The sequence below is a fragment of the Podarcis pityusensis genome, assembly GCF_964106645.2.
Source record: "Podarcis pityusensis genome assembly, chromosome: 18".
In the NCBI taxonomy this organism is placed as follows: domain Eukaryota; kingdom Metazoa; phylum Chordata; class Lepidosauria; order Squamata; family Lacertidae; genus Podarcis; species Podarcis pityusensis.
Window position 1 is genome coordinate 2,505,002 of NC_138043.1, and position 26,120 is coordinate 2,531,121.

At 49.6% G+C, this 26,120-nt stretch overlaps 1 protein-coding gene across 2 annotated transcripts; it reads right to left on the reverse strand.

Moving 5' to 3' along the window:
* Window positions 1-1,127: 1,127 nt before the first annotated feature.
* Window positions 1,128-24,883, reverse strand: YJEFN3 (YjeF N-terminal domain containing 3). 2 transcript variants are annotated; one of them, XM_080989215.1, is made up of 6 exons: window positions 24,564-24,883; window positions 15,417-15,522; window positions 12,316-12,426; window positions 9,061-9,174; window positions 4,394-4,544; window positions 1,128-1,790 (listed from the first exon to the last, which is right to left on the reverse strand). In XM_080989215.1, the coding sequence occupies exons 1-6, from the start codon at window positions 24,626-24,628 to the stop codon at window positions 1,591-1,593; spliced, it is 747 nt and encodes a 248-aa protein (XP_080845341.1). In that variant the 5' UTR covers window positions 24,629-24,883; the 3' UTR covers window positions 1,128-1,590. The 2 variants fall into 2 exon arrangements, with proteins under 2 accessions (XP_080845341.1, XP_080845340.1); XM_080989214.1 differs by having other exon boundaries at window positions 1,130-1,790; window positions 15,417-15,525; window positions 24,564-24,878.
* Between the last annotated feature and the right edge of the window lie 1,237 nt (window positions 24,884-26,120).

Consider the following 26,120-nt stretch of genomic DNA (forward strand, 5'->3'; position numbering starts at 1 on the left):
AGAACAGTTTCAGGTTAAGTACGGACCTCCGGAACGAATTAAGTACATAACCCGGGGTACCACTGTGTGTGTGTATATATATGTATGTATATATATATATATATATATATATATATATATATATACCATATTTTTTGCTCTATAAGACTCACTTTTTCCCTCCTAAAAAGCAAGGGGAAATGTGTGTGCGTCTTATGGAGCGAATGCAGGCTGCGCAGCTATCCCAGAAGCCAGAACAGCAAGAGGGATTGCTGCTTTCACTGCGCAGCGATCCTTCTTGCTGTTCTGGCTTCTGAGATTCAGAATATTTTTTTCCTTGTTTTCCTTCTCCAAAAACTAAGTGCGTCTTATGGTCTGGTGCGTCTTATAGAGCGAAAAATACGGTATATATAATATATATATATATATATATATATATATATATATATATATATAATCCAGAATGGATTAATCCATTCTGTATTACTTTCTATGGGAAAGCAGCACACCTTGGTTTTGGAACGCTTTGGTTTTGGAACGGAATATCGGGAATGGGTTAAGTTTGAGAACCAAGGTACCACTGTATTATTATTATTATTATTCCCCATCCCTGACCTAAAGAATAGGGATTCTCTTCCGGGAGGGAATACCTCTTCCTTGTGTGCAGCTGGGAATGCTTCTTTTCAGATTGGGAGCAGGGAGAATCTGTAGCCTTCCAGATTGGGTGGAAACGGCACCCTATAGCCACCACCTCTCGCCTGCCCCACAAGCTATGGGGTGTACATTTCCAGAAGTCTAGGCGCAGAATTCGTCGGCCCTCGGGTTCTCCGCCCAACCTCTCGCCGTTTGGGAGAAGCAAATGGGGCTCTTTTTGGAGGGAGCACAACCCGAAAATTGCTTAACCTGAAGCTCATTCAACCCGAGGTAGGACTGTACCTATGTACAGTGGTACCTCGGGTTAAGTACTTAATTCGTTCCGAAGGTCCGTTCTTAACCTGAAACTGTTCTTAACCTGAAGCACCACTTTAGCTAATGGGGCCTCCTGCTGCTGCTGCGTCGCCGGAGCACAATTTCTGTCCTTATCCTGAAGCAAAGTTCTTAACCCGAGGTACTATTTCTGGGTTAGAGGAGTCTGTAAACTGAAGTGTATGTAACCCGAGGTACCACTGTATGTATGTATGTATATATATATATATATATATATATCAGAATGGATTAATCCGTTCTGTATTACTTTCTATGGGAAAGCAGCGCACCTTGGTTTTGGAACGCTTTGGTTTTGGAACGGAATATCCAGAGCGAATTAAGTTTGAGAAGCAAGGTACCACTGTATTCCCCATCCTTTGACCTAAAGAGGAACGGGGAAGGCTTCTTTTCAGATCGGGAGCAGGCAGAATCGGTGGCCTAGGCTCAAACGCCACCCTATAGCCCCCACGTCTCGCCTGCCCCACAAGCTACGGTCTCTCCATTTCCAGAAGTCTAGGCGCAGAATTCGCTGGTTCTCGGGTTCTTCGCCCAACCTCTTGCCGCTTGGGAGAAGCAAATGGGGCTCTTTTGGCGGGGCGCAATGTGGGAAAGGAACTCCAAGGCCCCTCTGGCGCGGCTCTTTCCTTAAAGAGAAACCACGTCGTCTGTGCCGGGGTATTCGGGGAAATTCAGTTCAAACTTTTTCTGCACATCATAAGGGAGAAAGCGGCCGGCTACAAGGTGGTGCTTGCCCACAAAACGGGTGGCGCACTGTTTGGGGGCGGCAAGGGAGACGAGGACGTCGGGACTGATGCCGTCGGAGGTGCCCGTCTCCACATCCCAGCCTGAAAAGAAAGGGGGTTTGGATGGGGAAGAGAGAGGACAAAGAGAGTCAGAAGCGTCTTCCTGGATCGAAGCATCTAAAGCCCACAGAGGTCACCCCGTATCTCTCTACCTTCCCTGTTCTCTGTTTGTGGCGTTAGAGGGTAGACTGCTCTTGGGCATGGAGGTTCTATTGAGCTCAGGATACTGAATGTGGGATGGTTTATAAAAAAAATTCAAACGGCCTCGGTCCTGTATACCTGAAGGAGCGTCTCCACCCCCATCCTCCAGCCCGGACACTGAGATCCAGCGCCGAGGGCCTTCTGGCGGTTCCCTCATTGCGAGAAGTGAGGTTACAGGGAACCAGGCAGAGGGCCTTCTCGGTGGTGGCGCCTGCCCTGTGGAACGCCCTTCCCATCAGATGTCAAGGAAATAAACAACTCTCTGACTTTTAGAAGACATCTGAAAGCAGCCCTGTTTAGGGAAGTTTTTAATGTTTGACGTTTTATCGTGTTTTTAATATTCTGTGGGTTAAACCACAGAGCCTAGGGCTTGCCGATCAGAAGGTCGGAGGTTCGAATCCCTGCGACGGGGTGAGCTCCTGTTGCTCGGTCCCTGCTCCTGCCAACCTGGCAGTTCAAAAGCACATCAAAAGTGCTAGTAGATAAATAGGTACCACTCCAGCGGGAAAGTAAACAGCGTTTCCGTGTGCTGCTCTGGGAAAAACCCAGGGAAAAGCATATTCCAAACAACAGCAGTTGAATCAGAGAGCATCTTCTCTGTGGCTGAATTATTATTACAGGGATTACCATATTTTTCGCCCTATAGGATGCACTTTTTCCCCTCCAAAAATGAAGGGGAAATGTGTGTGCGTCCTATGGAGCGAATGCAGGCTTTCGCTGAAGCCTGGAGAGCGAGAGGGGTCGGTGCGCACCGACCCCTCTCGCTCTCCAGGCTTCAGGAAGCTATCCGCAAGCCTTGCAAGCTCGGCAGGAGGTGCCCCCGGGCACGCAAGGCTTGCGGGCGGCAGCCTGCAGCCCGGAGCATGGGGCACCCTCCGGAGGACGCCCCGTGCTTCGGGCAGGTGTCCGCAAGCCTTGCTCACCCGGGGGGAGTTCCCTCGGGCGCGCAAGGCATGTGGGCAGCTGCCTGCAGCCCACAAGCTCGGGGGACAGCGGGGAGGCGGAGCGCCGCCATCCCACTGTTCCCCGACCTGGTTTTGGGGGGGAAATAAAGGGAAAAAAATTTCCTTTATTTCCCCCCCAAAAAACTAGATGTGTCCTATGGGCCGGAGCGCCCTATGGGATGAAAAATACGGTAATTGAGGAAGCGGGAGAGAACCAGCCTCTTTGAGCCGATGGAGAAGAAAAGCTGGGATGGAAATGCCATTTCCCAAAAAACCTTTCTGCTCTGTCACGGTGCAAAGCGGCTGAGAAAGAAAGGAGGGAACGGAGGAAGAGATTTCTCAGATTCACCTCTCTTCATTTGCTCTTTCTGATGGCGAAAGCAGAGACCCAGTCGCCGCTGTCCAGCCAGACACAGAGAAAAAAAAAGGGACTATTTGGGTTATGACTTCATGTCTCGGTTTGGGGAAGCTGATGCCTCCCCCTTTTTTGAGCTTCCAAGAGCTTCTGGAGACAGCTGCTGTTTGTGCCAGGCCGCTGGGGTGAAAGTGGGCAGGGTGGCGGAAGGGGGGGCGTAATTCCTCGGACCACCGTGAGAGGCAAGGGGTCAGGCTAAGCCCGTAGGGCACGGGTGGGTAAACTAAGGCTCGGGGGCCGGATCCGGCCCAATCGCCTTCTCAATCCGGCCTGCGGATGGTCCGGGAATCAGCGTGTTTTTACATGAGTAGAATGTGTCCTTTTATTTAAAATAATAATATAATAATAATAATAAATTTTATTTATATCCCGCCCTCCCCAGCCAAAGCCGGGTTCAGGGCGGCTAACAACCATAAAATAGTACAACATTCTAAAATCATTCATTATAAAATTAATTCAAATCAAATTGATGGCAACCATTAGGCTAGAGTTCTGTGAGGATTGCCAAAGGAGGGAGTCAGGCTGCGCCCTGACCAAAGGTTTGGTGGAACAGCTCTGTCTTGCAGGCCCTGTGGAAAGATGTCAAGTCCCGCAGGGCCCTAGTCTCTTGTGGCAGAGCGTTCCACCAGATCGGAGCCACGTCCGAAAAAGCCCTGGCTCTAGTTGAGGCCAGCCTAACCTCTCTGTGGGCTGGGACCTTCAGGATGTTTTTGTTTGAAGACTGTAAGGTCCTCCGTGGGACATCCCAGGAGAGGCGGTCCCGTAGGTACGAGGGTCCTAGGCCGTATAGGGCTTTAAAGGTTAAAACCAGCACCTTAAACCTGATCCTGTACTCCACCGGGAGCCAGTGTGTCTGGTATAGCACCGGGTGAATGTGATCCCGCAGCGAGGACCCCGTAAGGAGTCTCGCCGCAGCATTCTGCACCCACTGGAGTTTCTGGGTCAGTCTCAAGGGCAGCCCCACGTAGAGCGAGTTACAATAATCCAGTCTGGAGGTGACCGTCGCGTGGATCATAGGAATTCAACAGGGATTTGCCGGGGACACACACGACCCAGCAGGCTGCTGTTCAACAGGGGAAGCATACCAGAGGGGACGTCCAGGCTGACGAGAGGGATCCGGATTTGCTTGAGGGTGGCCAGGATCGTACTGAACGGCTCCGGCAACTCGCCTGGCGTGGCCTCCACTCCGAGTAAGGCGTCGATCACCAGGTTGTAAGCGTCGCTGATCAGCTGAGTCTGCCACCAGGGGAGAGGATGAGAGAGGGGAGTCACATCACAACCGTGCAGTTGTGGGTTCCCCAAGTCTTATAGCTACACAAACAAATTGTTGCCTACCGACCAAGGTGCATGTAAAACACCGTGTAAAAGAATCTCGATGCAGCCCTTATTATTATTACCATTAGAGTGGTACAGTGGTACCTCTGGTTGTGGACACAATCCGTTCCAGGGTGTCGTTTGCACCCCTAAAAGTCCGTAACCAAAGCGGCGCTTCTGCGCATGTGCAAAGCGCAATAGAGCGCTTCTGCGCATGTGCGAAGTGCGCAGAACGCTTCTGAGTGTGCGCACATGGCGAAACCCAGAAGTAAACATTTCTGGGTTTGCTGCGTTCTTAACCCGAAAAAACGCAACATGAAGCGTTCGCAAGAAGAGGTATGACTGTACCTTGGTTCTCAAACTTAATCCGTTCCGGAAGTCCGTTCCAAAACCAAGGCGCGCTTTCCCACAGAAAGTCATGCAAAATTGATCAATCTGTTCCAGACTTTTAAAAACAACCCCTAAAACAGCAATTTAACGTGAATTTCACGCTCTAACGAGACCACTGATCCATAAAATGAAAGCAGTCATCAATGTACTGTGCTATAAAATAAATAAGACAGTATTGTAGATGATAAAAATGAAAAAAAAAAAAAAAATTCTTCCCTGCACTGATAAGTCATTGTCTGGATGTGGGGCTTTTATCCATTTCCACAGTCACACTATCAATCAATCAATCAATCAATCAGTAGCTGAACTGGGTTCCACACAGCCACAAAAACAAACGAACCGAAAAAGCCTCAAAAACAAAAACACAAAATAAATAGCAAAAGCGCCAGATTTAATCCATTCTGGAAGTCTGTTTGACTTCCAAAACGTTTGAAAACCAAGGCGTGGCTTCTGATCGGTGCAGGCGCCCTGGAAACAATAGCCGACAGCCGCGCCGGACGTTCAGCTTCCAAAAAAAATATTTGAGAACCGGAACACTTCCAGTTTTCAGAGTTTGAGAACCAAGGTGTTTAAGAACCAAGGTACCACTGTATTATTATTATTTTAATTGTACCCCACCCAACTGACTGGGTTGGCCCCCCGGTCATCTCACAGTCTCTGCCTCCAGCTACAAAGCTGCGTCCAATACCTTGCTGAGACAACCTGAATCTCCTGTCTCCGCTTCAGGACTGCTGTCCGTGGTTCTGAACTAGTTCTGCAGCCCCTGTCCAAGGTCCTGGACCTAACTTGGCCTAAAGCCATCGGTTCTCAACCTGTGGGTCCCCAGATGTTGTTGGACTACAACTCCCATCATCCCTGAGCTCTGGGCCTTGCTAGCTAGGGGGGTGGGAGTTGTAGTCCAACAACATCTGGGGACCCACAGGTTGAGAAAGGCTTACACCAGGCTTCCTCAACCTCGGCCCTCCAGATGTTTTTGGCCTGCAACTCCTATGATCCCTTGCTAGCAGGACCAGTGGTCAGGGATGATGGGAATTGTAGTCTCGAAACATCTGGAGGGCTGAGGTTGAGGAAACCTGGCTTATGCAGACTCTATGGAAGAGCTTCCCCTCTATCCTCTTAGCTCAGTGGTTCTCAATCTGTGGGTCCCCAGATGTTGTCGGACTACAACTCCCATCATCCCTGAGCTCTGGCCTTGCTATCTAGGGGTGATGGGAGTTGTAGTTCAACAACATCTGGGGACCTACAGGTGGAGAAAGGATGTAGACTTAGATGTTTTGCTACTAGGTCGGGGTCCTGTAAAGTACATAGAGTTGGAAACTCATCTCGCTTTATTGGCCAAGGGAGCCGGCGTCCAGCTTCTGGGTCATGTGGCCAGCAGGACTAAGCCGCTTCTGGCGAACCAGAGCAGCGCACGGAAACGCCGTTTACCTTCCCACCGGAGCGGTACCTATTGATCTACTTGCACTTTGACATGCTTTCGAACTGCTAGATTGGCAGGAGCAGGGACCGAGCAACGGGAGCTCACCCCATCGCGGGGATTCGAACCGCCGACCTTCTGATCAGCAAGTCCTAGGCTCTGTGGTTTAACCCACAGCGCCACCCGCGTCCCTTAGATATGCATTACGATACGATAATCTTTATTGTCATTGTCCCATACAGAACAACGAAACTGAAAATCTACATCAGACATTCAGGCATTCTCTAGGATCCAAACTGAGTACATAACATAAAATCAGCTTCACTTGGTCCTCAGGGATGCTGTCTCAAGACCAGATCTGACCCGCAACATCGCAATGTGCCGTCACTGCACATTAGGGAGAAACGAGACCCAACTGGCCACGAATCGGCATGAAATGAGCATGAAAAACATGGCACAGATGCTCATCAACGTTGCTCCCTCTATTATTTTTGCAAATGTCTTTGACACCAAAAAAATGTCTGCAAGCAAACTTCCAGCGTATTTCTGGCACGCTCCCTGCGGTTTCAAGCAGTAACATTTGGTATGATCCCTAATTTTAGCTCTCCAGAAGGACGCTTGCCATTTTGTTTTAACTTCTCTCGCAGCTGGCTTCTCCCTGAGCACAAACACCGCAAGATTATAGCAAACGGATCCGGCTTCTGTTGCGATTTAGCAAAAATTGCAAGACCAAAGATTTTTGAAATAATGTGGGCGAGGGTCTATGAGGCTGTGAGGTTAGGGCGCCCGTCCCAGGAACCAGCGAGTAACTGGGATATGACCAGAAAGCCACACACATGCTCAAAACCTTCCTCTGTAATTTCTTTCTGGGACGTCAGGACCCAAAGATGTCATTAAAAGAGTCTTGGAGTTTGACGTCTTTTTTAATAGAACAGAATGTGATTTGCGAGGCCACAGCCCTCTGATGCCAATCCCCCAATATCTAAAGTGAGGGCCCTGAGGATGGTGGGGAAAAGGGTGGGATTCGATTCAATTCATATTTAAAGGCCGATCTACCTCATTCAAGGGACGCAGGTGGCGCTGTGGGTTAAACCACAGAGCCTAGGACTTGCCGATCAGAAGGTTGGCGGTTCGAATCCTGTTGTTCCCGTTGCTCTGTCCCTGCTCCTGCCCACCTAGCAGTTTGAAAGCACCTCAAAGTGCAAGTAGATAAATAGGTACCGCTCCGGCGGGAAAGTAAACAGCATTTCCGTGCGCTGCTCTGGTTCGCCAGAGGCGGCTTAGTCATGCTGGCCACATGACCCGGAAGCTGTACGCCGGCTCCCTCGGCCAGTAAAGCGAGATGAGCGCTGCAACCCCAGAGTCGGCCACGACTGGACCTAATGGTCAGGGGTCCCTTTACCTTTTTTACCTCATTCACACTTCCTGAGAGAACAGCAAACCGAAATATGGTGGTACCTTGCTTTTCAAATGCCTTGGTACTCAAAGAACTCAGGACCCGAACACTGCAAACCCAGAAGAAAGCGTTCCAGTTTGCGAACATTTTTCGGAAGATGAACATGCTCCATTTTGAGAGTTACGCTTCCGATTTTTGAGCGCCACACTTCCGTTTTGAGTGTTACGCTGAGGTCTGTTCATTTTTGCTATTTATTTTGTGTTTCTGTTTTCGCAGCTCTTTTTCCTTTTGTTTTTGCAACTGTGCAGAACCCAGTCCAGCTACTGATGGATTGATTGTGTGACTGCAGTACATTGTTTATTGTTTTCTAATAATAATAATAATAATAATAATTTTATTTGTACCCCGCCCATCTGGCTGGGTCTCCCCAGCCACTCTGGGCGGCTTCCAACAAAGATTAAAAATACATTAAAACATCAAACATTAAAAACTTCCCTAAACAGGGCTGCCTTCAGATGGCTTCTAAAAGTCAGGTAATAGTTTATTTCCTTGACATCTGATGGAAGGGCGTTCCACAGGGCGGGCGCCACTACCGAGAAGGCCCTCTGCCTGCTTCCCTGTAGCTTTGCTTCTCGCAGGGAGGGAACCGCCAGAAGACCCTCAGGAGATGGACCCCGGTGTCCGGGCTGGACGATGGGGGTGGAGACGCCCCTTCAGGTATACTGGGCTGAGGCTGTTTAGGGCTTTAAAGTTCAACACCAGCACTTTGAATTGTGCTTGTAATGGTCTCATTAGATAGTAAAATCCATGTTCGATTGCTGTTTTGGGGGTTGTGTTTTTAAAAGCCCAGAACGGATTAATCCGTTTTGCATTGCTTTCCTTGGTTTTGGAACGCTTTGGTTTTGGAACGGAATTTCCAGAATGGATTAAGTTTGAGAACCAAGGCACCGCTGTACAATCATCTGTTAACATCTGCCATCAAGAGGGCTTGATGAAGAGGGCAAGAGAAGAATAACTACCAAACTTTTAGAAGACATCTGAAGGCAGCCCTGTTTAGGGAAGCTTTTAATGTTTAATAGGTTATTGTATTTTAGTGTTTTGTTGGAAGCCGCCCAGAGTGGCTGGGGGGACCCAGCCAGATGGGCGGGGTATAAATCATAAATTATTATTGGTCTTTTTTGTTGTTGCACCAAGATGCTCCGTTGCAACTGAAGGACCAGAAAGACTTTGCTCACCTCCGCTGGCAGATAGGAAAGAAATGGAATGTCCATCTTTTCGCACTGGGTGGTGAAATCGCGGAAAAGAGGGTTCGAAGATCTCTTCGGGTAGAAAATGGTGGGTTCGTATTCCTGCAAGGAGAAACATAAGGGGGAGACAATAGAGGAAGGAATAATGATGATGATGATGATGATGATGATGATGTTTTGTCGTTTAGTTGTGTCCGCCTCTTTGTGACCCCCTGGACCAGAGCACGCCAGGCCCTCCTGTCTTCCACTGCCTCCCACAGTTTGGTCAAACTCATGCTGGCAGCTTCGAGAACACTGTCCAACCATCTCGTCCTCTGTCGTCCCCTTCTCCTTGTGCCCTCCATCTTTCCCAACATCAGGGTCTTTTCCAGGGAGTCTTCTCTTCTCCTGAGGTGGCCAAAGTCTTGGAGCCTCAGCTTCAGGATCTGTCCTTCCAGTGAGCACTCAGGGCTGATTTCCTTCCGAATGGAGAGGTCTGATCTTCTTGCAGTCCATGGGACTCTCAAGAGTCTCCTCCAGCACCAGAATTCAAAAGCATCCATTCTTCGGCGATCAGCCTTCTTGATGGTCCAGCTCTCACTTCCATACATCACTACTGGGAAAACCATGGCTTTAACTATACGGACCTTTGTTGGCAAGGTGATGTCTCTGCTTTTTAAAATGCTGAATAATAATAATAATAATAATAATAATAATTTATACCCCGCCCTCCCCAGCCAGAGCCAGGCTCAGGGTGGCTAACACCAGTAAAATTACAGTAAAAACATAAGGGGCGGGGGGAACCAATTTAAAATACAGGTTAAAATGCAATTTAAAATGCAGCCTCATTTTAAAAGTAGCCCATAGATCAAGACCATAAGGGGAGGGAAACATAAGGGTCAGACTGAGTCCAAACCAAAGACCAGGCGGAACAGCTCTGTCTTGCAGGCCCTGTCGAAAGATGTCAAGTCCTGCAGGGCCCTGGTCTCTTGGGACAGAGCGTTCCACCAAGTCGGGGCCAGTACTGAAAAGGCCCTAGCCCTAGCTGAGACAAATCTAACCACCTTGCAAATTGGGACCTCCAAAATGTTGGACGGGGTATAAATAAAATATTATTATTATTATTATTATTATTATTATTATCATTATTCAAGTGGAAGCCTTGCTGAAGCGATATTTCCCTTATTGCTCTACACTCCAGCCCATAGCTTTCAACGTTTCCCTTTTTTTAAGGGAAATTCCCTTATTTCGAATAGGATTCCTCGCAAGAAAAGGGAAAAGTTGACAGCTATGCTCCAGCCTTCCTGAAATGGGGAACTGGATATCTAACTGATAACGGGCAGGGTTCTAAACTCTGAATGAAAGTTAAGAAATAAATCTCAGAAGCGGGGTGGCTGGCACAGGAAGGGGAAGGAAACCACTTCATCCCTGAGAAATAACTTTCAGAAAAGGAAGGGGACTTGAAATCCTGTTTTCCCCTTCTCCTCCTCGTTCCCCCGGGCGACCTGGACCTATTTCCTAGCGAGACTAATTCAGGGCGAGAAAGAGACTCCAGGGTGCTTTGTACGCTGCAAATACGGTGTATTAAAAGCCTGCCAAACCAGCCGGGACCGTTGCTATGTGGGTTTCAAAAGCTAAAGCGCAGTTTGCATTAAAAGCATCTCTCTCTGAGCTCTCTTTGCAGTTTGCAAAGCTCAGAAAACCCCCCGGCCAACAGCGCTAATATTTTTAGTCCTAACACAGAGCATTCTCTCTCCTTCAACCTCACCCCAGCGATTCTGCGAGGGTTTGGGGAACAAATTTCTTCTTCTTCTTTAGCAATCCCTCGTAGCCAAGTAAGATTGTCTTCCATAAATACGGTTTTAACAGTGAGTCCATAAGTGACTGTGGAGGCCAATTCTGGATCCCCACGTCCTTCCACAGTGGGGACATAGGTTTCTGGGCGGGAGTTGATCCTGGTGAGGGTTTGCCAAGCGTGCCTTCCTCTTAGCACGTTTCTCCCTTGTGTCCTGAATTCGAGAGTCTTCAAAGCCCTTGACACCTTTGGTCAAGGCTGTTCTCCAACTGGAGCGCTCGCAGGCCAGTGTTTCCCAGTTGTTGGTGTTTATACTACATTTTCCTGCCAACCTAGCAGTTCGAAAGCATGTAAAAGTGCAAGTAGATAAATAGGTACCACTCCAGCGGGAAGGTAAACGGCGTTTCCGTGCGCTGCTCTGGTTCGCCAGAAGCGGCTTAGTCCTGCTGGCCACATGACCCGGAAGCTGTACGCCGGCTCCCTCGGCCAGTAAAGTGAGATGAGCGCCGCAACCCCAGAGTTGGTCACGACTGGACCTAATGGTCAGGGGCCCCTTTACCTTTACCTATACTACATTTTTAAAAATGTGCCTTGAGTGAGTCTTTAAACCTCTTTTGTTGACCACCAGCATTATGCTTTCCATTTTTAAGTTCAGAATAGAGTACAGTGGTACCTTGGGTTAAGAACTTAATTCGTTCCGGAGGTCCGTTTTTAACCTGAAACTGTTCTCAACCTGAAGCACTGCTTTAGCTAATGCGGCCTCCTGCTGCCACTGCGCCGACAGAGCATGCTTTCTGTTCTCATCCTGAAGCAAAGTTCTTAACCCGAGGTACTACTTCTGGGTTAGTGGAGTCTGTAACCTGAAGTGTCTGTAACCTGAAGCATCTGTAACCTGAGGTACCACCATAGTTGCTTTGGAAGACGATAATCAGGCATCCACACAACATGACCAGTCCAACGAAGTTGATGTTGAAGAATCATCGCTTCGAAACCAGTGATCTTTGCTTCTTCCAGAACACTGATATTAGTTCGCCTGTCTTCCCAAGTGATGTGTAATATTTTTCAGAGACACCGTTGATGGAATCTTCCGAGGAGTTGGAGATGGCGTTTACGAGTGGTCCACGTTTCACAAGCATACAGTAAGGTTGGTAGTGCAATAGCTTTGCAAACAAGCTAAATTGTAAAATATCACCACAGGAGAGAGACCTGATTTTGCACTTTTCAATAGCGCTGGGAGAAACATCACTTGTGTGTGTGTGTTTGTTTTCAGACATCCTGAGATGGAATTCCCAAGCAACTTTGCCTTCAGACATCATAGCCCTTGCGGCCGGTAGCCATCAATACCTCTATGAATTTGTCCAACCCTCTTTTAAGGGGGGGGGAGAAATGGATTCGAACAAGGAAGAGAGAAGGTCAAGTTGGAAACAAAGACAAACTCTGGGGGTGGGACAGGGGGGGCAGGTACCTACAAAGACACGCAGGTGACGGGCGCACGCCAGTCCGACCGCTCCGTTCTGCTCGCAGCCGCAGACCACCAGCAACGTCGGCTGCTTCCTCGGCAGAGACCTCCGAGGGAAAACCTGGAACGAGACGCCCGGGAAAATTAGGGTGCAGGGCGATGGGGTGTGGGTGGGGGCTCAGGATAAAAACAGAGGCACCCAATGGGAGAGACCCCAGGACCAGAACCTCAGTGGCTTCCATCAGGAATATAAGGAGGTCTTTCAGGCAGCGCATCTCCCCTTAGCCCTAACCTGAGATGTTTTGCAATCAAACCTGGAACTCTCTTCCCTGCTCCTTCCCTTAAGGATAAATCAAGGTTCTAGCCCAGGGGTAGGCAACCTAAGGCCCAGGGGCCAGATCTGGCCCAATCGCCTTCTCAATCCGGCCTTCAGACGGTCCGGGAATCAGCGTGTTTTTACTTGAGTAGAATGTGTGCTTTTATTTCAAATGCATCTCTGGGTTATTTGTGGGGTATAGGAATTCGTTCATTTTTTTCCTGTCCAAAATATAGTCCGGCCCCCCACATGGTCTGAGGGACGGTGTACCGGCCCCCTGCTGAAAAAGGCTGCTGACCCCTGATCTAGCCTTCGTGGTCTGGTTTTAAATAAGAACCTAGGGAGCTTGCCAAACCGAGTCAGACCATTGGTCGCTCAGCTCTGTCAACACTGAATTAAAAATTCCCCCAATGGAAAAATTAAAAGAAAAACTAAAAGAAAAATTCCCCCAATGGAAAAATGGGGGGGGGGGAGAGAGAGAAGGCTGGTGGTTAACCCTCTGTGAGTGTCTGGAGGCGGTTGGGGGATGGATGGCGGCTAACGGATTGAGGTTGAATCCTGACAAGACAGAAGGACTGTTTTGGGGGGACAGGGGGCGGGCAGGTGTGGGGGACTCCCTGGTCCTGAATGAGGTAACTGTGCCCCTGAAGGACCAGGTGCGCAGCCTGGGAGTCATTCTGGACTCACAGCTGTCCATGGAGGCGCAGGTCAATTCTGTGTCCAGGGCAGCTCCATGTGGTACGCAGGATGAGACCCTACCTGCCCACAGACTGTCTGGCCAGAGTGGTGCATGCTCTGGTTATCTCCCGCTTGGACTACTGCCATGCGCTCTCCGTGGGGCTACCTTTGAAGGTGACCCGGAAACTACAACTAATCCAGAATGTGGCAGCCAGGCTGGGGACTGGGAGTGGAGACCACATAACACCGGTCCTAAGAGATCTGCATTGGCTCCCAGTACGTTTCCGGGCACAATTCAAAGTGTTGGTGCTGATCTTGAAAGCCCTAAACGGCCCAGTATCCCTGAAGGAGCGTCTCCACCCCCATTGTCCATCCCGGACACGTGGGTCCATCTCCCGAGGGCCTTCTGGCGGTTCCCTCCTTGCGAGAAGTGACGTTACAGGGAAGCAGGCAGAGGGCCTTCTCGGTAGTGGCGCCCTCCCTGTGGAACGCCCTCCCACCAGATGTCAAAGAGAACAACAACTACCAGACTTTTAGAAGACATCTGAAGGCAGCCCTGTTTAGGGAAGCTTTTAATGTTTGATGTATTACAGTATTTTAATATTTTTTTGGAAGCTGTCCAGGGTGGCTGGGGAAGCCAAGCCAGATGGGCGGGGTAGAAATAATAAATTATTATTATTATTATTATTATTATTATTATTATTATTATTACTGGCTACCCCAGTGCAATGCAGTGCAAATACCTGATTCCAAACCAGAGGTAAAAATCCGGAAGAGGGAAAATGAAATTTTTAAAATTGCCCAAATAGCAACTCAACTCCCCCCTGTGGTGGGGGGAGAGGGAGGAGTCCCCATTCCCCCCTCATCGCGGGCAGGGCCAGACTTCGAAATGCGCTCGGCATTTCCTCGGTGGTGGAGGGTCGGGAGAGGCTGCGAGCGATTAAAAAGCCAGATGCGGCCGCTCCTCGTCCAAAACTAACAGGCCGAAAATGAAGGAGATGCTCTGGGAAACGTCAAAAAGAGGCGACTTCAGTGGTACCTGAAGGAAGCACTGGACCGAACAACAACAGGCTGCCACCTCAGGGCGCTCGAAAACAAAATAATATATATAATAATTTATTCTTTATACCCCGCCCATCTGGCTGAGTTTCCCCAGCCACTCTGGGCGGCTCCCAATCAAGTATTAAAAACAATACAGCGTTAAATGTTAAAAGCTTCCCTGAACAGGGCTGCCTTCAGATGTCTTTTAAAGATAGGATAGCTGCTTATTTCCTTCACATCTGAAGGGAGGGCGTTCCACAGGGCGGGTGCCACCACCGAGAAGGCCCTCTGCCTGGTTCCCTGTAACCTCTCCTCTCGCAATGAGGGAACTGGCAGAAGGCTCTCGGAGATGGACCTCCGTGTCCGGGATGGACGATGGAGGTGGAGCTGCTCCTATAGATCTACTGGGCCAAGGCCATTTAGGGCTTTCAAGGTCAGCACCAACACTTTGAATTGTGCTCGGAAATGTACTGGGAGCCAATGCAGATCTCTCAGAACCAGTGTTATGTGGTCCCGGCGGCCACTCCCAGTCCCCAGTCTGGCTGCCGCATTCTGGATTAATTGCAGTTTCCAGGTCACCTTCCAAGGCAGCCCCACGTAGAGCGCGTGGCAGTAGTCCAAGCGGGAGATAACCAGAGCATGCACCACTCTGGCAAGTCAGTCTGCGGGCAGGGAGGGTCTCATCCTGCGTACCAGATGGAGCTGCCCTGGACACAGAACTGACCTGCACCTCCATGGAGAGCTGTGAGTCCAGAATGACTCCCAGGCTGCGCACCTGGTCCTTCAGGGGCACAGTTGCCCCATTCAGGACCAGGGAGTCCCCCACACCTGCCCGCCCCCTGTCCCCCCAAAACAGTACTTCTGTCTTGTCAGGATTCAGCCTCAATCTGTTGGCCGCCATCCATCCTCCAACCACCTCCAGACACTCACACAGGACCTTCACTGCCTTCACTGGTTCTGATTTAAAGGAGAGCTCCGAGACCACGAGGGTTGCCAACCTGGCGCCCTCCAGACCAGAAAGTTTCCGTTCCTCCTCTTTCAGCTGTTTCCATCCCAGCTGGTAACCTTACGCTTACCTTGGTGACTGCCATGGCACACGCATGACCCCATATCTCAATCAGCTGCTGCTGTCCGAACCTAAACTCCTCCAGGAGCTCTTTATCGATCGCCAAGGCTTCTGCTCTACTGCAAGACACAGGAAAAGGTTTGTTTGTTTTTGTTGTTTAGTCATTTAGTCATGTCCGCCTCTTTGTGACCCCCTGGACCAGAGCACGCTAGGCCCTCCTGTCTTCCACTGCCTCCCGCAGTTTGGTCAAACTCATGCTGGTAGCTTCGAGAACACTGTCCCACCATCTCGTCCTCCGTCGTCCCCTTCTCCTTGCGCCCTCCATCTTTCCCAACATCAGGGTCTTTTCCAGGGAGTCTTCTCTTCTCCTGAGGTGGCCAAAGTCTTGGAGCCTCAGCTTCACGATCTGTCCTTCCAGGGACACGATCTCTCCTTCCCTTTAAATTTTTTTGGGGGGCCCCAAGACAGCGGGGCCCGAAGCTATAGCTTGTTGAGCTTGTAGGTAAATCTGGCCCTGGAGCAAACAGGAATGTGTATGTTACAGGAATCGAGACAAGGGTTGCCTTGTCGAATTTGCGGGGCTCCGAGCTAGACATGCTCTGGCATGAGATTTTGGTGGGTGGGTTTGACGGCAGTGGGATCGTGCCGGAATTTGAAGTTTCAGGGCGAATGATGCAGTGTGGCAAACCTGTGGAACTCCCTGCCACAAGGCTAGTGGGTGAGGACCTAAGAAATATGTACTCCATCAATCTTAGGGCCCTCGTATTTACGGGACCGCCTCTCCTGGTCTGCCCCGCAGAGGACCTTAAGGTCCATGAATAACCATAGTTTAGAGGTCCCGGGCCCTAAGGAAGTCAGACTATCGTCCACCAGGGCCAGGGCCTTCTCAGTGATGGCTCCGACCTGGTGGACTGCTCTGTCCCATGAGACCAGGGCCCTGCAGGATTTAACCTCCTTCAGCAGGGCCTGTAAGACAGAGCTATTCCACCTGGCCTTTAATTTGAACTTAGTCTGATCTTTTATTCCCCTTCCTTTCCTTCCCTCCCCTTCCCCTTTTATGAAGATTACCCGCTCTGAGACCCCACAGCTAATTCTCCCCTGGTCTCCTCGCTGGCCCAAGTAGGACCAATTCAGCCAGCTAGCCCTGGGGATTATCTAATGCTTTTTCCCCCTAAATCGATTTTGAATTTTATTGTTATTCATGTTTTTATACTGTATTTTAAGCTGCTTTTACAATTAAGTGTTTTAAATTGGTTGTTAGCCGCCTGGAGCCTGGTTTTTGAACCGGGAAGGGCAGGGTATAAATAAAAATTTATTATTATTAGTCCAGTATCCTGTTCTCATGTTGTTGTTGTTTAGTCGTTTAGTCGTGTCCGATTCTTCGTGACCCCATGGACCTGAAATCCGGAATCTGGATAGAAGCAAGGAGAGCATAACCTCCGTGGCTAGCAGCCTTCAAAAGCCCTCCACGAATTTGCCCAGTCCTCTTTCAAAGCCCATCTGGGTTGTGGCAGGGAGTCCCGCAGGTTAACCAGGTGCAAGAAGGACGGCTTTTTCTCTGTCCCAAATCTTCTGGCATTCAGCTACGAGTTCTAGTCCCGACGACTCACAAGGCTTGGAAAAGAGGAATGGACAGATTCGTGTTTTCAACTGTTGAATTATTATCGCTAATCAAAGCGGTGGCGGGGGGGGGTAATCGTTAAGCAAATCGCCCTCGCGCCCGCCGTTAAATGAGCCGAAGCAGAAGGCTTGCTGCAGAAGCAACAAACCCAGGCAGAAGGGAGGTTTGCTAGGAAGCTGTGCTCAGACCAATGCGTCCATCTGGCCTCATATCGTTTACTTTGACCGGCAGCTGGTCTCTGGGGTTTCAGGCTCGGTGAATAATAATAATAATAATAATAATAATAATAATAATAATAATTTATTATTTATACCCAGCCACTCTGGGCGGCTTCCAAAAAAATATTAAAATACTGTAATACATCAAACATTAAAAGCTTCCCTAAACAGGGCTGCCTTCAGATGCCTTCTCAAAGTCTGGTAGTTGTTGTTCTCTTTGACATCTGGTGGGAGGGCGTTCCACAGAGCGGGCGCCACTACCAAGAAGGCCCTCTGCCTGGTTCCCTGTAACTCGGCTTCTCGCAGTGAGGGAACCGCCAGAAGGCCCTCAGCGCTGGATCTCAGTGTCCGGGTAGAACGATGGGGGTGGAGATGCTCCTTCAGGGATACTGGGCCGTTTGGGGCTTTCAAGGTCAGCACCAACACTTTGAATTGTGCTCGGAAACATCCTGGGAGTCAATGTAGGTCTTTCAAGACCGGTGTTATGTGGTCTCGGCGGCCGCTCCCAGTCCCCAGTCTGGCTGCCGCATTCTGGATTAGTTGTAGTTTCCGGGTCACCTTCAAAGGTAGCCCCACGGAGAGCGCATGGCAGTAGTCCAAGCGGGAGATAACCAGAGCATGCACCACTCTGGCCAGACAGTCCGTGGGCAGGGAGGGTCTCATCCTGCGTACCAGATGGCGCTGGTAGACAGCTGCCCTGGACACAGATTTGACCTGTGTCTCCATGGACATGGTGAAGGGCAAAGGGCAGCCCCCTGCCCTGCTGCTAGGATTTGAACCCCAGGACCTTCTGCATGCCAAGCAAGCTGTCAGGGGTTCAGGAGCAGAGGCACAGGAAAGGGAGGAAATAGAGAGCGAGGGGGAGGAGTCCGAAGGAAATGTTAGCGATGACAGCGGTCCGAGGTCTCTGAGTCTTTCCAGCGAATCGGAAGATTCACAGAAAGGGGCTCCCATGGTCAGAGCAAGGGGGGTGCCGAGGGGGACACCCCAGGAAGAAGGGGCCAGAGGGGACTCAGAGAGCAGCAGTTGGAAATCAGGACCAGCGTCCACACCAGAGTGCAGTAGGGGGGAGGAGTCCCAGGCATCGGGATCAGGCGGCGCACTGCCAGTGGGAGGACATGAGTCAGGATTGGCCACGCCTCCATCGGGGAGCGAGGAAACGGTCGAGAGGAAGGTTGAAGGCTGGGCGCGCGCGCCAAGTTCAAATGTACAGGAGGGCGGTGCAGTTGGCAGCCCGGATAGGGAGCCAGGTCCCAAAGCCCGCCGAAAAGAGGGGGAGGAGTCAGGGGGGTCAACGTCAGCGTCAGAAGAATCCAGGAAGGAAGGGACCCCGGGGGGTAGCAGGACCCAGAGGAGAAAGGAGAGACGGAAGAGGTGGAGTAAGGCTAGAATCTTAAACTGGTGTACAGGGGGCGGAGACTCAGATGGAGCTTCGCCGATCTAACCCCTAGACGTAGAGCTGGGGCGCTGCAGCTTGAAAATGGAGACTGTACTTCAATAAAGACTTTTGTACATTACTGCCGGCTAGCGTTGGTCCTCTGTGAGCTGGGACCTGGAGCCAGCTCTGACACAAGCGTTTCTCTGCTGAGCTATGGGCCTCTCCCCTAAAGGTAACGCAAGATTCTAGTCCACAAGAATCCGGTTCGAATTGGAAGCTGCCTTAAGCCGGTCTATCCATCTCAGTGCCGTTTGCACTGACTGGCACGAGCTTTTCCAGGGTTTCAAACAGGGACTCCCCCCAATTTTTGAATTGTGGGGTGGGAAGGGGGCCCCCAATGCGAAAGGCTGGGCTGGATGAATCCCTAGCCGGAATTAAGATTGCCGGAAGAAATATCAACAACCTCAGATATGCAGATGACACAACATTGATGGCAGAAAGTGAGGAGGAATTAAAGAACCTTTTAATGAGGGTGAAAGAGGAGAGCGCAAAATATGGTCTGAAGCTCAACATCAAAAAAACGAAGATCATGGCCACTGGGCCCATCACCTCCTGGCAAACAGAAGGGGAAGAAATGGAGGCAGTGAGAGATTTTACTTTCTTGGGCTCCATGATCACTGCAGATGGTGACAGCAGTCACGAAATTAAAAGACGCCTGCTTCTTGGGAGAAAAGCAATGACAAACCTAGGCAGCATCTTAAAAAGCAGAGACATCACCTTGCCAACAAAGGTCCATATAGTTCAAGCTATGGTTTTCCCAGCAGTGATGTATGGAAGTGAGAGCTGGACCATCAAGAAGGCTGATGGCCGAAGAATGGATGCTTTTGAATTCTGGTGCTGGAGGAGACTCTTGAGAGTCCCATGGACTGCAAGAAGATCAAACCTCTCCATTCGGAAGGAAATCAGCCCTGAGTGCTCACTGGAAGGACAGATCCTGAAGCTGAGGCTCCAAGACTTTGGCCACCTCAGGAGAAGAAAAGACTCCCTGGAAAAGACCCTGATGTTGGGAAAGATGGAGGGCACAAGGAGAAGGGGACGACAGAGGACGAGATGGTGGGACAGTGTTCTCGAAGCTACCAGCATGAGTTTGACCAAACTGTGGGAGGCAGTGGAAGACAGGAGGGCCTGGCGTGCTCTGGTCCAGGGGGTCACGAAGAGTTGGACACGACTAAATGACTAAACAAGGGTCCCCCAAAGGCCATCCGGCCCACCCCCCACAATGCACGGTTTTGCACTGTCCGATATAAGCCCCCTTTTCACACTGCGCTGGAAAGCAGCCGATCTCTCCTTCTCGCTGGATTGAGACCCCCCCCCATAAAAAAAAGAAATCGAGGCTTTCCAGCTTCCCGCGGCGTTTGGTTCCGTCACCACGGCAACCATTAAATAAGAGGCCTTTGGAAAGAGAATCTTCCCACAATGCTACAATGGCTGGGCAGAGCTGGGGGGGGTGGAGGGTGGGGGGCGTGTTAAGGGGGGCAGGGGCGCCACAATTCCGGGCAGCGTTTGCTCCCTTTTCCCCTCCATCCTCTCCCTGCTCATCCCACTCCATCGCTCGAAGCTCCATTTCCCATTGTCTGGCACCCGAAGAAGAGGGTCTTATTTGAGACCCCAATTTCCCCATCATCTAATTTTCAACTATTCTGGTACCCAAACCAGAGGGTCTTCTATGAGACCCCAATTTCCCCATCACCTCCTTTTCAACTATTCTGGTACCCAAACCAGAGGGTCTTCTATGAGACCCCAATTTCCCCATCATATAATTTTCAACTTTTCTGGTACCCAAACCAGAGGGTTTTCTATGAGACCCCAATTTCCCCATCATCTGCTCTTCCACTTTTCTGGTACCCAAACCAGAGGGTCTTCTATGAGACCCCAATTTCCCCATCACCTCCTTTTCAACTATTCTGGTACCCAAACCAGAGGGTCTTCTATGAGACCCCAATTTCCCCATCATATAATTTTCAACTTTTCTGGTACCCAAACCAGAGGGTTTTCTATGAGACCCCAATTTCCCCATCATCTGCTCTTCCACTTTTCTGGTACCCAAACCAGAGGGTCTTATTTGAGACCCCAATTTCCCCTTCACCTGATTTTCAACTTTTCTGGTACCCAAACCAGAGGGTCTTCTATGAGACCCCAATTTCCCCATCACCTCCTTTTCAACTATTCTGGTACCCAAACCAGAGGGTCTTCTATGAGACCCCAATTTCCCCATCACCTCCTTTTCAACTATTCTGGTACCCAAACCAGAGGGTTTTCTATGAGACCCCAATTTCCCCATCATCTGCTCTTCCACTTTTCTGGTACCCAAACCAGAGGGTCTTCTATGAGACCCCAATTTCCCCATCACCTGATTTTCAACTTTTCTGGTACCCAAACCAGAGGGTCTTCTATGAGACCCCAATTTCCCCATCATATAATTTTCAACTTTTCTGGTACCCAAACCAGAGGGTTTTCTATGAGACCCCAATTTCCCCATCATCTGCTCTTCCACTTTTCTGGTACCCAAACCAGAGGGTCTTATTTGAGACCCCAATTTCCCCATCACCTGATTTTCAACTTTTCTGGTACCCAAACCGGAGGGTCTTCTATGAGACCCCAATTTCCCCATCACCTCCTTTTCAACTATTCTGGTACCCAAACCAGAGGGTCTTCTATGAGACCCCAATTTTCCCATCATATAATTTTCAACATTTCTGGTACCCAAACCGGAGGGTCTTCTATAAGACCCCAATTTCCCCATCATTTGCCTTTCAGCTTTTCTGGTACCCAAACCAGAGGGTCTTCTATGAGACCCCAATTCCCGCATCATCTGCTCTTCCACTTTTCTGGTACCCAAACCAGAGGGTCTTCTATGAGACCCCAATTTTCCCATCACCTCCTTTTCAACTATTCTGGTACCCAAACCAGAGGGTTTTCTATGAGACCCCAATTTCCCCATCATCTGCTCTTCCACTTTTCTGGTACCCAAACCAGAGGGTTTTCTGTGTGCCCCACATTTTGTGCAAAGTCTGTGATGCGTTTAAATGAAAGACTTCTATAGATGGTAAATCTTGTTTCTTCCAATTCTTCGCTAGTGATATTCTCGCAGCTGTTGCGGCATACAGAAAAAAAGGAACATAGAAGAATAGCAGATGAGGATGATGGACTATATGGAACTCGCCAAACTGACTGGGAGACCAGAGAGAAGAGACGGTGGAATAAGATTGGAAGAAGTTTAAGGAATATTTGGGAAAAAATATGTTAATATTTAAATCTTAGAATAGCTTTGGAAGTGGGTATAGGCTGTAGGGTTAGAAGTAGAAGATAGCGTATTTTAAAACAGTATTATTTGCAAGTGATAAAATGTGAAGTTATTTTAAGTGTGGTTTAAAAAAAAAGATGGTTAGAAATTTTGATATATATAAATTGCTAAAGATGAATTAAAATGAAAATCAGATAGGGGGGACTTGGGGAAGCCCACCTAACAATGTTTAGAAAAAATAAGGATAAGACAAGAATCTGTGTTGCTGATTTGTGTTATAAAATGAATAAAAAGAAATTGGGGATATATATATATATGAAACACTTCTTTGATACTTCTGAATCCAGGAGGAGACAGATTTAACAGCATCATTGGAAAGGAAAATATATATCTTTCTCTGCTCCCAACACCCACATCACACTCAAGAGCGAAGCTTGTTTTATGGTTGCCATGGAGATCAGAGGCGAGCGAGTCGCTCTTTGCAAAACCCGCGTTTGCAAAGAGAGAGAAAAAATGATCCTTTTCGGTGTTGCAACCACGTAGATCAGTGGCCCCCGATCTTCGCTGCCCATATAAACGAACAATTGCATATACTGTAATTTTCCATGCATAAGACTAGGGGTTTTTAATTATTATTAAAAAAGCATGTTAGAAAATTGGGGAGGGCGCGTCTTATACACAGATAGTGCATTAAAAGCTCAACTGTTGCGGGCAATCTCTCCCCCCGTTTTCTTAATTTTGAGTGCCCCCCAAAATCGGGGGCATCTTATACACGGGGGTTTGCTGTACACGGAAAAATACGGTAGAAAGAGAACTGAACCGAAGAACACAGATGTAAAAACCTCACAGGTATACCATGTTTTGAAAATGCTCCCCCCGCAAATAATGTTCATTACTCTTTCAAGATGTGGAAGTTTTTTTTTGGGGGGGGGGTTGTTGTTTTAATTCTGGTTATGCATTTTGTGGTTTTGTATTCTGGTTTTATTCTGTGAGACGGCCTGAGACTTGCAGGCACAGGGGCAGGATATTAATTCAATAAATAATAAAAATAATCACCCCCTCCCTCTAATTTCCTCCTTCTCCTACCCCTGGATACCATATTGTCTGTGGGGGGGAAAGTATAATCTGAAAAGACAGAGAGCGAAACAGCACACATTCTTTTGCAATTCACGAAAGTAGAATTTTAAATGGAAATTGGTTTTTAAAAAAGGAAGGTCAGGGCGACGGCAAAGCAAAAATCCAGTTTATGGGGCTGTGGGTGGGAAAAGTGGATTGGTTGTAAGAAGAGGCCCATCTGACCAAGTACGCCCCAAGGAGAAACAGATCACAAGAGCGGATCCCCCCACTTTGGGACCCCCCCAGCAACTGAAATTCGGAAGCATCACTGCCTCGGCAGCGATGTTGCCCGTGAATTCACCTAATTCTCGCCTAAAGCCATGTAGTTGGGTTGAATCCAGTGGAGGAGAGTTCCGCAGTTTAACCACCTGCGGTTCTGGGCTGGGCCTACGAAAGGATCGTTTTCTGGGCGGCGGAGATGTCGCCTTTGGCTCCGCATAGATCGCCTGCATGGGGTTCGTTCACACTCCCAGAGTCGCAGAACGGTAGAGAGTTGGAAGGGACCCCAGCGCTCATTTAGTCTGACCCCCTGGTGCAATGCAAAATGTCCCATACAGGGCAGTGCTTTTTTTCCCCTTTAAAAAATATGTTTAGGGGTGTACTCTCGTTTTCCTATTCATATTGAAATAATAAAGGTAAAGGGACCGCTGACCGTTAGGTCCAGTCGTGGCCGACTCTGGGGTTGCGGCGCTCATCTCGCTTTACTGGCCGAGGGAGCCGGCGTACAGCTTCCGGGTCATGTGGCCAGCAGGACTAAGCCGCTTCTGGCGAACCAGAGCAGTGCATGGAAACGCCGTTGACCTTCCCGCCAGAGTGGTACCTATTGATCTACTTGCACTTTGACGTGCTTTTGAACTGCTAGGTTGGCAGGAGCAGGGACCGAGCAACGGGAGTTCACCCCGTCGCGGGGATTCGAACCGCCGACCTTCTGATCGACAAGCCCTAGGCTCTGTGGTTTAACCCACAGCGCCACCCGTGTCCCTCAATTTAAGATCCACAAAATGTTTAGGGGTACGCGTCCCACCAGAAAAATACGAGAATCGAACCCACAACCTTGCCGTTACTGGCAAGTTCTAACCAGCAGAGCTACCCAGTCCTTAAGTCAGCCTTCCCCAAGGTGGTGCCCTCTAGTCGTGGGACGACCGCACCCAAGTACCAAACCTGCCCAAACGTCAGTCCCCGAGTCGAGCTCCCCGATGGGTCGTTTTTGGCCAAGTCGTCATCATCTGCCCACCTGCTGTGTCTGTTTCCATTGAGGTACCCCTGGCTCCATCACAGACCCCTGCCTGTCCCCCCCCCTAATTTGAAAAAACATGCCCCTCTTTGCTTTGGCGCCACAAACCCATTCCCCAGCCCGCAACTACCAAGGCCAGCGCCTTAACGTTGCCCGGCAGGCTTCCGTCGCAGGCACAATCTCAACAGGTGCAGCCTCCGGACAGGTGCACAAAGAGCTTTGCCGGGGGTGGGGGGTGTGTGGCAAGAAAGGCAGGGGTCTTTTTCCCGCAAGGCGGTCAACTTACCTTAAATAGCGGAGTGGCTGGATCTCCTCTTTGCTGTGGGACGAGTTGCAAATGGTCTTCTCCATCGTCTGGGTGGAAAGAGAATTTTCTCTCCTTCCTGCCCCCCTTTGCAACCCCAGGAAGGAAGAAAAACAGCAAACCCTTTCCTTGTTTTTTTAACCCCCCCCCCTTTCTCTTTTTTCTTCTTGCGGTTTATAAAAGATAGCAAAATGGGAAGAGGCACTAGCGTGGGCACCGCGGCAATCGATTGGCTGTTTCTTCCTGGAGGAATAAAAGAAAAATTCCCCCAATGGAAAAACGGGGGGGGGGGGGGAGAGAGAGAGAAGGCTGGTGGTTAACCCTGTGTGAGTGTCTGGAGGCGTTTGGAGGATGGATGGCAGCTAACGGATTGAGGTTGAATCCTGACAAGACAGAAGGACTGTTTTTAGGGGACAGGGGGCGGGCAGGTGTGGGGGACTCCCTGGTCCTGAATGGGGTGACTGTGTCCCTGAAGGATCAGGTACGCAGCCTGGGAGTCATTTCGGACTCACAGCTGTCCATGGAGGCGCAGGTGAATTCTGTGTCCAGGGCAGCTCCATCTGGTACGCAGGATGAGACCCTCCCTGCCCGCAGACTGTCTCACCAGAGTGGTGCATGCTCTGGTTATCTCCCGCTTGGACTACTGCCATGAGCTCTCCGTGGGGCTACCTTTGAAGGTGACCCGGAAACTACAACTAATCCAGAATGCGGCAGCCAGACTGGGGACTGGGAGCGGCCGCCAAGACCGCATAACTGAAAGACCTACAGTGGCTCCCAGTACGCTTCCGAGCACAATTCAAAGTGTTGGGGCTGACCTTGAAAGCCCTAAACGGCCTCAAAGGCCCAGTATATCTGAAGGAGCGTCTCCACCCCCATCGTTCAGCCCGGACACCTGGGTCCATCTCCAAGGGCCTTCTGGCGGTTCCCTCCCTGCGAGAAGCCAAGTTACAGGGAACCAGGCAGAGGGCCTTCTCGGTGGTGGCGCCCACCCTGTGGAACGCCCTCCCATCAGATGTCAAAGAGAACAACAACTACCAGACTTTTAGAAGACATCTGAAGGCAGCCCTGTTTAGGGAAGCTTTTAATGTTTAACAGGTTATTGTATTTTAGTGTTTTGTTGGAAGCCGCCCAGAGTGGCTGGGGAAGCCCAGCTAGATGGGCGGGGTATAAATAATAAATTATTATTATTATTATTATTATTATTATTATTGACAGCCCCCCCCCCAAGATGGCTAGAGGCAACGCAATTGTCTGCGGGGGCTTGCAAGGGGCAGATCTGTCCATCTCTGTAAACAGATCTTAAAATTATTTTGCTATTAAGCAGCGTATGGAAAGCTTTCGGGTAATGATAAAAGATGCTTTTGGATCAGGTGATGTATCTGAAAATGGATTTTTTCGGCGCATCCGTAACCCAAAAAAAGCAACCTGAAGCGTCTGTAACCCGAGGTATGACTATATATCGTATTGTTTTATTGCTGCGGCCGACGCAAATAAAGATTCATTCATTCATTCCTCCACCAGCCAGCAGGGGTGCTAATG

What these genes read in the sequence shown, in the direction of transcription:
- YJEFN3 (XM_080989214.1), bottom strand. Translation starts at nt 24,628, where the DNA reads ATGGAGAAGACCATTTGCAACTCGTCCCACAGCAAAGAGGAGATCCAG. An exon ending in TTTCCTATCTGCCAGCGGAG is followed by an intron (nt 4,545 to 9,060) that starts GTGAGCAAAGTC and finishes CCCTGGTGGCAG; the next exon opens with ACTCAGCTGATCAGCGACGC. An exon ending in CAGCCTGGACGTCCCCTCTG is followed by an intron (nt 1,791 to 4,393) that starts GTATGCTTCCCC and finishes CTTTCTTTTCAG; the next exon opens with GCTGGGATGTGGAGACGGGC.